Source organism: Rhea pennata, chromosome 6 (genome assembly GCF_028389875.1).
Source record: "Rhea pennata isolate bPtePen1 chromosome 6, bPtePen1.pri, whole genome shotgun sequence".
In the NCBI taxonomy this organism is placed as follows: domain Eukaryota; kingdom Metazoa; phylum Chordata; class Aves; order Rheiformes; family Rheidae; genus Rhea; species Rhea pennata.
Genome location: NC_084668.1, coordinates 34,679,631 through 34,692,392, shown reverse-complemented (window position 1 = coordinate 34,692,392; position 12,762 = coordinate 34,679,631). Strand labels below are relative to the sequence as shown.

The window sequence follows — 12,762 nt, the reverse complement described above, 5'->3', positions numbered from 1 at the left end:
CTGCTTGAACCACCTTATCTAAAAGTAGTTCAACTGTACTATAAACTAAAAGCTTTATTTATCTACATCTCCTAAGACTGTGCCATATTGAAATACAGCTACTGTTTTATCTCCAGATAGTCTGCAGAGTGAATGAAGATGCACTGCATTTCATAAAAAAAAGAATGCAGAAGCTAATACTGAGTAATGTATTTGGTTCTCAGGATCATAATGCTTTCCAGATAAAGAAAAATTTGGACCAAAAAAGGTTCAAAAAGGAACAGTAACTAATGACCTCCTCTGAAAAGCCAACATCTTTCTCAACATCTGTCTGCGTTTTCAATCTCAGCTTATCAGTCTGCATTCCACAACGCTAGTCCATACTTGCAGTTCAGGAAGGCACGGCTGCAAAGCTGTTGGGCTGACAGAGACTGCTCTATGGGGATTCTAAAGGCCAGAAAATTGAACCTTTCTTTCAAAAGTGCATTAGTTCCACTATCAAGGGGGGAAAAGGTTTGCTTCAAAGTAACATAGTAGGCAAAACTATGATATAATATCAGATTTTTGTCAGCAAATAGTGCAAGGACAAGAGCAAGTGAATCTTATAGAAAATGTCTAATTAAAGAAAAAGACATAAAAAGTTTTCAGTGAACTAAACACCATTTTGCACAGAAAAGCTTAATCATACAAAGAGCTCACAACAGAGCCATTATTTACAAGTGATGTTCAGTTTTATGCTTAACACTTCCATTACCAAGTCTGCTGCTTATTATTTCAATAGACTGTGAACAACGACTTTTTTTTACCATTACTCAGGATAGACAAAACCAGCAATGGGGCAGAGCTAAGGGTTTATTAGCAGCAGCTGATGCATCTAGTACTGTTTCATACCTGAACTTTGCAAAGTCCTTTTTGCTTTTAATCTTAACTCCATTCATTTGTACAATTTAAAGGAAAACAGAATAAAATCATGATAAAAAAAATCAAATATGACAAATGCTACTAGCATTACACAGTAGGAGAAAGTGGATTATAATGAATAGTATTCTCAGCAAGCCTCTGTGCTCTAACACTCCCTGGCAGATAGCGCTGTAGTGTTTCGAAGCTAATACCCACTGTCGGGAGCCGTGGCAGCTGAGAAACCTGAGCAGAGCCATTTTTGCTCCTCCTGCCACCAGGAAGAAACCACTAGCACAGTGACAAACAGAGAATGCAACAAATCCCATGTCAAAACAAATGTTCAACTTGAAACATGCATGGCACCTAAGGAGCAGAATATCTGTACAGCATAAATAGTGTTTTAATTTACTAAGTAAGGACTACAATGTACAATATCTTGGCTAATTCAGACACTATAATTTTCAGGGTAGTTCTATATTGCACTGCATATGCAGTATTATCAGCTTAAAAACACAGAAGAGCAGAACAATAAACTGCTGAACTTGCCTCTGAAGTGTTCTCATTTTGCATTCATCCTCCAAGGATATAAGCAACTGTTTCAAATCCTAGCATTACATGCTCCCAGAACTGACTACTCCTGACCAAAGTACAATCACAGAAAACAAACTAGGTGTTTGAAATTCCTATATAAAATGTGCAATAACCACCTCTAACTGAAATTTAAACTGAAGTTCTGGTTTTATGAATTTCACAAAAAGAAGAATTTCACAGAAAAAAGAAAACTAAAAATTGAGTTTAACCTTCAAATATAGAGCCATAGTTGATGTCTAGTTATAGACTTGTTATAGGTTTTTTTGTTCTTAGTCAAAATTGTGGATAAACTAATAAGCTAGACATCTATCTCCATATTTCTCCTATTAAATCATAGCTCAAATTCTTGTAATTATTTTCAAAGAAGAACTTACTAAACTCAAGATTACTTGAAAAATGTTTTATAAGAAGTCAGGACATCAAGATAACTGAGGTATATTTTACCTCTAAGCATTTTTTTTCTTTCCTCTTAAAAGTTTATTTTCTAGAAACAGATTGTGTTATTAATCTCTCCTCAACAGGAACTTGCTCCCATAGGTACTTTTGAAAGACACTGATGTTTCATTATTGACTTATTTACATTTGTTTTGCAGCTTGTAGACTTCCTCCTGTATATTTTAATTTCTGATCTCTTTAAAAATACCTTGAACTGCTGGATTACCTTTGCCTTTAGATAGCTGCAACAGTTCACTCAGAATTGATATACACAGTTTTGTACCCATTAGCTACCTTGATTTACGATCCAATATAGTAAGACGGGTTAATGTCCTTTAGCACTGCTGTCCTACCAAAGTTAGAGTCTGCATATATATATATATATATAATTCCCAGAATAAGCTGTAGTATCTAAAGACTGCTATTCTGGTACAACTGACATCACACTGAAGAGCGATACAGATATTTACAAGTTGTGCACAGGCAAGCCTTATGGTGATTCTTCTCCCTCCACTTTCCAGGAACACAGCTTGCTGCCCAGAGTTCCCATGCACCGGAAATCCCGGAAGTTTGGAATTCAGGTTTTACCTGACAACATGCCAAAAGGCGGCTGAACGGACAACCTCAATTCCTCCTCTTATGAGTGATTATACTCACAAGAACCTTCACTGTGTCTGCAAGTGGCAACCATGCACGTCGCAGAGAGTTACTACCTACCTCCTCAAGCCTTCAAAGGAGAAGCACTTCTACAGTGGTGCAGTATTAACTCATTCCCATATCCCAAGAATTACAGCACCCAGTTTTAGAATGTTTCTACTACAGTAGAAAATACTTTTTAAGCCCAACGATCTGGAATGTTTCCAAAAAGCATACTGCTAAGTATACCTGCTTTCCAGAGAGTTCCCGATATTTCTCAATTTACTGGGATTCCCCAAAGCTACCTTCAGTCTAGATTGTTAAATAGCAGAGTAAAATTTGTTTAGAATAACATTTATCACCACATGTTCTGCAGCAGCTGAGTTAAAAAAGCACACCATCCTTGCCTGTTCTCCATTTAGCCTTAATATTAGATGAGGTAAAAATTCCTTATCTACTACCTTTTTTTCTTTTTATTATTTACAGTCCAATTCTTTACTAAAGCATGTTGAAAGAATCTTGGTCTCATGAGCCTTACCTACTTTTGTCTTGCATCTGTAAGGCATTCACAAGAAATGAATGTGCATTGTTGCAATCAACATCTGCTGGTTATGACATTAAGTTTATTATAGGAAAAGTCAGACAATACTCAGTATTTCCAGTAAATTGAAAACGTATTTACAATATTTGTATTACCCCAAGATATTTGTAGATCATTAAGGTCTTAACAAGAGCACATAAGACATACCAACTGCAAGAAGCTAATTTTCAGCAGAGATGCAAATTACTGCCTCAAGAGCTGTACATGATACCCATTTATAGATGCTAGCTGACTTATTATGTAAATTATTTGCTCTTATTGAACAAACAATAATTTCTGCCTTCTTATTGAAGAAGGCAAAAATCACTGATTATATTTTGGAAAAACGTATGTTTCCTTTCTTTATTCTAGAACTGAAACTGTTAAATAAAATATTATCTGTGTAGTACTGGAAATATCCAGGACACCTCAAAGATGACAGTGATACAGTTTAGAGAATTAAACCAAATAAATAAGCTAAAAGTTATGTGCACATCTACTTGAAGATCTGAGATCTCTAAGGACACTAAAGTAAAATATTTTTAGTCTTCTCAAACAAAGCATGGTTATAGCTCTCTCTAGTACTTTACAAACACATCACTGCAATTTCACAATACAGATAAAATCCTATCTACTATCTTTTTCAGATTCCAACAGGTTTTCAAGAGAACATTGGAAAGGTCCTTGTTCTCCAGCCTCCAGGTCATAACACAGTACTAATTCCTACCAGCACAGTTTTAATTAAAATCACCTTGTACTGCTCTCATATCAAGTGCACTCCAAACAGTAGTTTGAGAAATCAATATGGAATGTATTTATAAAATAAGTCTTTTTATTTTTTTTTCCTAAAAATGGTATTTGAAATGTTCCTCTTTTTTCATAAAAGCATCTTCGTATTATTATGTTGTGTTTGTTGTTACTTTATTGAACAATTCCAGCATTTTTTTTTGCTCTAGGGCATACAAAAATTTCCAAACATTTCTAAAATATTACAATCTCAGGGTAAGTGAAACACTGATTTCAGCTTCCTGATTGAACGTCTCTCCAAGAGAAATAATTTGCATATACAGTTTTCTGCCTAGCTAGGCTTTGCCTTCACAGTCAGCATTTCATATTCAGACCAATAGGACATCAAAGCTCTAATTTTACATTCAGTAAAGATGCAAGTTTAATCTTGGGAGACTATGATGTCTTAGAAGTTAAAACAATAAATGCTGCTAACAATAACCTTTAAGAAATTCTGCTTTTGATATATCAATTTCTAACAGAATCACTGACGTTACTCAGAAAGCATTCCTAGTTATCACAGTCTCGGGTGACTTGCAAAATCTTTCACTGATTCTACAGAAACCAGGCTTTCACTCCTATTTATACATAAACTCCTATACAGATTACTAATTGTCTTACAATATTCTGTGCTGACCCTCTGCAAGAGCTTTCATTTCTATGCTCTTCCCTACATTAGTCCTTAATACTATCACCTTTCCCTCTGGCACACCAATGCAAGAGACAGCCTTAATTTGTACAAGTTTCCACATTGCCATTACTTAGTATTTGGGGTTATCTGTACCCTGCATTCCTCTCGCCCTCCTCCCCCCACCAAAAAGAAAAAAATAAAGACTTCTTTTAAGCAATCATTACATTTCAAACAAAAACAAGAATGGCAGTTGAAGGTTCAAATAAAACATAAATTTGTCAAATACTGCCAAAAAATCCAAAACATTTCACCATTAAATCATTGTTCTTACTGAAATGTTCTCTAGAAATATACTTCTTTTTCACCTTTATTAGTTGCTCTGCACATAATCTCCTTTACCAGAGATACTTATATAGAAATTGCCATGCCCATCCATCTATATATCGTTCTCCAGTTGGGCAGGCATCTGCATGTTCTACAATGCCCTAACAAGAAACAGTCTGGGAAACACAATATCACTGGTAGTCCTCTTACACAAATGCCACTTAGCCACTTCAAAGCACCCCCCTCCTCTTTTTTTTTAATCTTTCTTGGTAGATTCGGCTCTAGAGCATAGTAGTATTCTCCTGCTGCTTATGCAGGTCTTTCATACAGCTGCAAAGAAGTAAAACGTTTTTAAAAGAATACCTAAATTTTTCTTAACAGTGATGTTTTAAGTTGACTGGGTCCACAGTAGTCTTTTCAGATTCTGTTACTTACTAACCTATTGTTGAATTTACACTTGTTGTTCTGGAAGTTTTTTATTTTGGGTGATTTTGCTGGAAATCGGTAGAAAAACATTTACAACTATTTAGTTAACTGTTGGCTGAATTTGTTAGGCTTCATATAATTAGCCATACACTATTCACCATTTAGCCTTATCAAAAATACAGGTGAAATAATGCTCTTACTGTTCATAGGCTCTACTGAAAATGTTCTCCAAATGGTTTCCTCATATAACCCTGATCTGTTTAATTTAATAATCTAAAAGGTATAATGACACATATTGCCATAGCCTGTGAAGCTAAACTTACTAGGGTTTTTATAGTTTTCTGATGACTTTTATTAGAAAGGTTCAAAAATAGTACAAAGGTAAGGTGTTCTTGCGGGTCATCTCAAAGCTTCTCAACAATTCGAGAAAAACTGAACTTCGTCAATCCAAGAAGTTTGTCTTTGATGTTAAGGAGGCAAGACTAATTTTTACAATATGGGTACTGGAAAGAGTCAGGAGGGCTGAGAGAAGGACAGTGGAAAGGCCACTGCCTGGATCTGAGGTCAATAACGTTGCAGGGGCCTGCGTGTAGCCATCTCTTCTCTTTGAAATCTTCCACCTTTCTAGTAGACCTACCATCTCCAGAGGCCTGAGGGTGTATGGGATTTAAACTGCCAGAACCAATGTGGTCTCTGAAGGCCGTACAAATAACAAACCACAGAAACACGTGAGGCTGTACGTGAGCACGCAAGGCGGTATGTGCTCCTCGAATGGCCAGTCTCCACCTCCCCCAACACAGCCAAAGCACACAGACAGCTGTATGAGCAACCTACCTTGCTTACGTTTAAAGACAGATCTACGTATTATGAAAATGAAAGATGACACAATAACACAAAACAGTGAGTCACTGGAAATGTATGCTGCAATACCCAATTACAGCTGGGTGAATTAAGGACAGTATTACAAGTTTAATTCTGAGATCTTTTTTCCACTCTCACTTTGCAAGAGAGATCTTTCAGTATTAAAATATTCACTTACTTCTGGAAAAAAAAGTTTAGTTGGCAATTTCATCATGCAACATCTGAATTAATTCAGATTGATCTTTGCAATTTGTACTAATGGAGAAGCACAAGTCATTTCAGTGAAACCTTGCCTCCCTACTTTTGGGGGGACAAAGAGGGACAAGGAAGTATCTTTAGGCCTTTGTTCAGGATTAACTCCAGCCTGTGGAACTACACATCTGTGAAGACCAAGCACACGACTACTGTCAGAATCAGGCAGTGTTTGTTCTGCTTTGCACAGCGCTGAACTCAAACACCAATTCCAAATGGTGACTATTTACTAGTTCTGCAAATAAAACCGTGAGCCAAAAGGCACTGTGTGCCTTACCAACTCTCTTTACCGAACTATACCATACATACTTTCCTAACAAAAGGGTCATTTAACATGCCAAGCCCTCATTTTGACCAAAAACACTTACAAAAACTCCATCCTACAGTTATCAGAACCACCTTTGAAAGCAGCAGCATCACTATCCCAGAGTTTAAGTGAATTGAAAAATTATCATCCTAAAAAACAAAAAAATCACCTATTTTTTTTGCATTCTATAGTATTCTATAAATACTACCCTGCTAAAAAATAAAAACAAAATAACCCAAGCAAACCAAAAAAACACCCCTCCTTCTCACTTCACAAAAAATTTTCACTGATAAAAAATAGCAGATATTCAGAAAAGGTTGTACTCCATTTAAACACCTATTTCCTCAATTCAATTTCTCTTTCACAAATCTTATTTAGAAAAGGCTATCTAAAAGTTTAGATTGGGCTACTTATTCATCTTTTCATGTTCTTAATTCTTGGAACACATCATATCACAGCATGTGTGCTTCTGTCACAGGATGTTATTGGGTCTGATAACTTGATTTCTATTCATATGCTATGTAGATTTTCTAATAAATAATTTAATAGATAATCTAATATGGAAGAAAATTACATTGCTCAAACTACCATGCTTTGAATGTTAAGCCAAAGTTAATTTCTGCCAAAGATAAGCAAAAGAAAGAAAGAAGTCAGATTTCAAAGCACTCTAAGGCTGTTGGGGGAGAATCTCAGCAACCTTACCACATTCTCTTACTGAGACAGGTTCTACTGCTTAAAGGTATCTGTGAACCATGACTGAATAGACACACCAGATTTTTCAAATATATCCATAAGTTCATTAAAATCATGGCATGTTTTTACAGAAGCCTGAATCCTTCTGAAAACTCTCAAAGGCTTCTATTGGGTATTCAAATACTGAAGCATCTAACATTAGAGACTATTTTGGAAAATAAAAAATCACGCACTCAACAGTTGCCTACACAAACACTTCTCCTCTAAGAACTTAACTCATTCTGGAACACGTACATGTGATAAACTTCATATGAAAAAGTTTTATTCCATTTGTTATTTCTGTTGTGTATAAATAGAAAGGTCACAGGTTTCCCATTTTACAAGACCACTAAATTATGTGAGCCATGAAACAACAAAGATGGAAAAATCTGACTTACTGAAAGGTGTTGTATCAGTAGGGTCAGGAGGTGGGAAGTTTTCAGTGAAGTTGACATTACACAAGTCAGTACTACAACAGCAGAAGCGATATGTTCCATTCTGAATCAAGGAAGGGGTAGTTGTTACTATACACTCTTCAAAGTGACACTCTTGTGGGTCTCCTATATGAGACCAGCATCCTGTAAAAGAGGTGAATTAAAAAAAATTTTTTTTAATGAAATTTTAAATTAATTCTTTTGCATGAACATCTAAACACACCTGTAAATATCAATATTATATATTACCCAATTAAATGTTATAGAGTGGGGTGAAAACGGTTAGCATGATTTCCTTGCCTTATATCACTACCAGTTTTTAAACTAACAACTGAAAAATGTCTTTCAAAAGTTACCACAACCAAGGAAAAGCAATACAGGCAGAGATGCAGGCCAGCATCAGAGGCATCCAGCTGTCAACCTCAATATAACAAATCCCAAATTCTTGATTCTTCTAAGCAGAAGTATGCCATTCTCCATTTCTCTGGAACAGGGACAATACATCACCCTCTGGCCCACAGTCTGGACTTGCTTGGGGCTTAGTCCTGTCCTTACAGCCAGAAAAAAAGACTGTATTTATACTTCGGTGCTTCTTGTGCAATATCTAAAAACACTGTCCTTCCTCGTTGTCAATATCACTTGAATCTTCCACAGGAACACAGCTTATTCTTGGTTTACAAGCCCCTTCTCCCTACACTAACTCTCTCTTCTCAAACATGGACAACATTGGTTACATGTTGTCTGTGCAAAAATTCTTAGAAGAGTAAGTGGTAGTGTAAAGCTGAGGTAAACAGGCAAAACTGCTTCTTTCAGTAGCAGTACGAGATCAGACATGAAACAATAGCTATGAGTGGGAGAACTACACATGGCTTTGGTTAGTACTACAATTCTCATTCAGCCTTATACTACATTAATACTTATCAGAGTAATCAAGAGCAGAGTGCATGAAAATGAAAAAAAAAAAAAAAAAAAAAATCAAAGCTCACCTCTGGTAACTGTAAGATCCTTCACCCTTCCCTACCATCATACTCCCACCAGAATACCGAATTGAATGTGGTATGTGACAGCTTTGCAATATATTTGCAACTTTCTTTTGTAAACAAACAAGTCCAATAAATAAGAAAATACATTGTTTAAATTAAATGTTTAAGTTTAGCACTACATCACTAAGTATAATGAAACACACTTAAGAAAATCATTTTCCTCTGGACATCCTAATAAGAAATTTGAGTTTTATTTCCTTTAACTGTGCACTGAAAATGATCTCATCAGTCTCTTTCAGAAATCATTTATTCTGAACAAACTTTCTGTTTGTTTTAAAAATGCTAAAAGCAAAGATTAAAAAAGCTGTGTTGTAAAACGTGCGAACATAATGTCTAGCTTTGCAACCAAGCATTTTCATATCGGCTGGCTGTATCATAAAAAAGTGGAAAAAGTAGTAGAATTACTGCACTTAAATGAAATGTTATGTACCTTGTTTTACAAGATGTATGTCTCCTTCTCGTGTTTTTTCCCAAAGTCCATAGCAGGTACTACCTTTCATACACAGAATTGTGCCATTCTCCTGAGAGATTCTGCTCTCACTGATTCCATGGTCCTGCTGATATGGGTCCTTAAATGCACACAGCCGCTCCTCACTCTGTGTAGCTTAAGATAAAAGAAGAAAGTATTTTTTGTCACTAGTTTAACGTATAAACTATTAACTGTAATAAAAAATGATGATTAAGATTTTCTGAAAAACAACATTCAAGGCAATCTTGAACTATAAGCAGCCATTCTTTAAATTGCACTCCAACAGACAAAACCAGAACTTGGGTCCACCCCACAGTTAAGTTCACGAAGATGAAAAAAAAAGCTCAGCAGGTGTTTCAAAAGGAATGTCCAAATGTTGGAAATTCACAGGTGCAGAATTTAAAAAAGCAACTGTTAGCTGGTTTCTTCAGGAACTACATCCACTGTTAAAGTATTTTGAGATCCTAACACAAGCTGATCTTTTTCAGGCTGTCCAACAACCCAATGCCTACTCAATTCAGGTTTTTGTCACTCTCTTTCTACTGATCTGTCTTTTTTATACTTTCTTATCCATCTGTTGCACCAACATTTACTTCTTTTCCCTCAGCAACGTAGCAGTTTTGGCTCTTTCACACGATATTATCAACGAACACCAAGAACACTAACAGCTGAGTACATTCTACGTGATTCTGCCTAACAGCTCGGGGGGGGGGGGGTACTGATTGTAAATAAGAACACCACTGCATGCCCATCTCTCTGTGCAGCACCCAGCAGCAACATTGCAAAACTTATGAAGAGAGAGCAAAAATAAACACTCACGATGACCTAATTTTTTAAAATGAAGCAAACATAACAAAAATATCATGTTGACTTTAACAAGAATATTTCATCAACAAACTTCAAAAATTGAGTATCTAAGAACTTAAATGTTTTACCCATGATTCCTTTTTTGTCTATATCGTCTCCATTAAAGAACTCAACCATGCTGATATGCCTTTACAATCTCTACTTTAGTAAGAGAAGAATAAACATATTCAAATAGTAAATACTTTTGAAAGGTATCAAGTCCAAGATAAATTTGAGTTTTGTGATAACTATGCTATTTAGAATATTTTCATTCTTCCCTTATATGATTTTATAGAATGCATGGGGTGCATGAAAGCATTGGTAGCAAAAAGATGCAAGGTCAAGGAGATGACAAGCGGCCTCTTGGGACAATTAATTTTAAACTTAAAATAAAATTGTAGACTATGTTATTCTTGATTATTAAGCAGAGCAAATGTGTTAAGATATTTCATTGAGAATTTTTTATTTGGTCATTCTATGGCATTGGCCCCAAAGAAGCTGTTTCACAAAGGCTATTTACTGCAAAAATGTTGTTTCATTGTGTCACTAGCTTAGATGATTTGCTACTAGTATGACAAAATGTAATTCAGCTTCAGATACAAATGTCTCACTTCTCAGACTGTTACTATTCATTACGGAGTCAAAAGATTCTCTTATCCTGGGAGAATTACCAACAGCTGCCCTGTCTAGAAAGGCAGCCGCTCAGTGGGACTCCCAGCTATTCTGTGGCAGCAGTCATTAAGATAGCACAATTTGCTCAGTTTATTTTCTAGCAGTCTGGTAGGGCATGTCTGGCCTGTTGACATGCCTGCCAGCTCAGTGGTGGCAGCCCTGCGCCAAGGGGACAGGAGCTTTTTCAGCCCCTGAAACCCAGCCAGTTGCAACTTCACGTACTTCAATAGCCTGAACGTTCCTCACCACCCCTCCAGGTGCCAGTCAGCATACTGTTCTAGTGCACATCTGTAACTAGAGTTTTATAGCAACATATGCCTTTATTATAATGTCAACATGAAGCATTGGCATAGGTCCAGAAACTCAGTGCTTAATATTTCATACAACTTTTTCTTTTTAAATGAGCAGTTAATCAAGTTCCTAAGGACAGAAAGGTCACGTATTAAGAGGTAGTATATGCAGCCTCGAGCAGCACCTGCCACTTGCACAGAGCAGTTTTCTTCTCCAGAACAGCTGAGTATTCCCAGCGTGAAGCATCTGTCCTGCATTCCCTGCTGTATGGCACGTGGCTGGCCGAGGAGCAACGCTGCCAAAGACGGTGCTTAGCTACCCTGAGAGAACCAGAGCTGCCCCACTTCTTCCAAAACAAGAGGGAATAAAGCATCATGGAAAGATGTTTTTCAAGACAGAATGGAAGAGAATTAGATGTCCTTGTGAAGCATGATGCGTCTGCTTCCAGGGACACGACAGAGGCTTTAAACCTACTGCAGGCAATGGCTGAATGGAAGGAAGGCCACTGGAGAAGTGCCTTGTTTTCAGGATGCTCAGACTGCCACAACATAAGCCCTGTCATTATTTTCCTTTATTGTGAAAAATAAATTAAGAACAAACAAAAACAGAACCAATAAAGCAGCCATGCAGATCTCGTTTCTTAAAAAACTGTGATTTGTTTAAGAAACAAAAATGAAGTAGTTCCAGAAAAAGTGCACTCTCATAATTCAGTAGATTAAAAAATTCTTTTAACTTCTGAACTAATGGAGAAAACCGTTTTGTTTTTGCTTTCTACTCAGAAATGTAGTTACTTGTTCCATGACTGTGCTTTACAGACACAGGCAGCTTTAACGGGCTACCATCCTAGCGTGTTCATCTTTCTACATATCTCTATAAAGGTTGAGAGACACAAATGTGCAGAAGTTACTTGGAAAAAAAAAAAAGGGAAAGAAAAAAAAGTTGTTAACCATTGTGGTAGATGCTGTCCAACCATGTAATATAGGAAAAAGCAGTTTCTATCAAAGGCAAAGGCTTTTCTGACTACAAAAATAATAATATATTGCCCGGCAAGAAGACTTAGCATAAGAAAGTACTGCACTCAGAGTCAGAGAACTGAGGGCCTATCTGTCATTCTTCCAGTAAACTAATAAAAAAATCAAGTTACCTTGCCACAATTTAATGTCAGATGATCTCAGAGGGAAATTTCTCCAACAAAAATAAAGGTTACTCACCCAACAACTAGAGTTTTCATGCTGATCTCTGCACATTCCTCTGACTATAACTTAGATTTCAACTATAACTTAGACTGGTAAAACTCCTCTGGGAGCAGTACCCAGTGCAATGCGCTGCTGCCCGCTGCCCCCTCCTCAATGGTGTGGAACATCTGGAGGACAAGAGACACTTAACAAAAGCTACTTTGTTTTTCTAGGGCCTCTGTAGGTTCATGAAGCTGGAATGCCAAAAAAACCTGAGTGGGATGTTCAGATGTGTAGAAGTCATCTTGAAGAACTACAGAAGGGATGCGCCACTCAGTTCAATGGTCTCTGCACATTCTTGTGTAGGGAATACAGCAATAAGGTTTCCTTCT

The 12,762-nt window shown here is 36.7% G+C and overlaps 1 protein-coding gene across 5 annotated transcripts in view; it reads right to left on the bottom strand.

The window, feature by feature from the left end:
- Positions 1 to 12,762, bottom strand: part of BMPR2 (bone morphogenetic protein receptor type 2) — a 108,032-nt gene that overhangs the window by 45,683 nt on the left and 49,587 nt on the right. For all 5 annotated transcript variants that reach the window (XM_062578414.1, XM_062578415.1, XM_062578413.1 and 2 more), the window contains 2 exons: positions 9,348 to 9,521; positions 7,839 to 8,018 (listed from right to left, as the gene is read on the bottom strand). In XM_062578414.1, the coding sequence (XP_062434398.1) occupies positions 7,839 to 8,018; positions 9,348 to 9,521 (354 nt within the window). The remainder of the gene's footprint in view (positions 1 to 7,838; positions 8,019 to 9,347; positions 9,522 to 12,762) is intronic.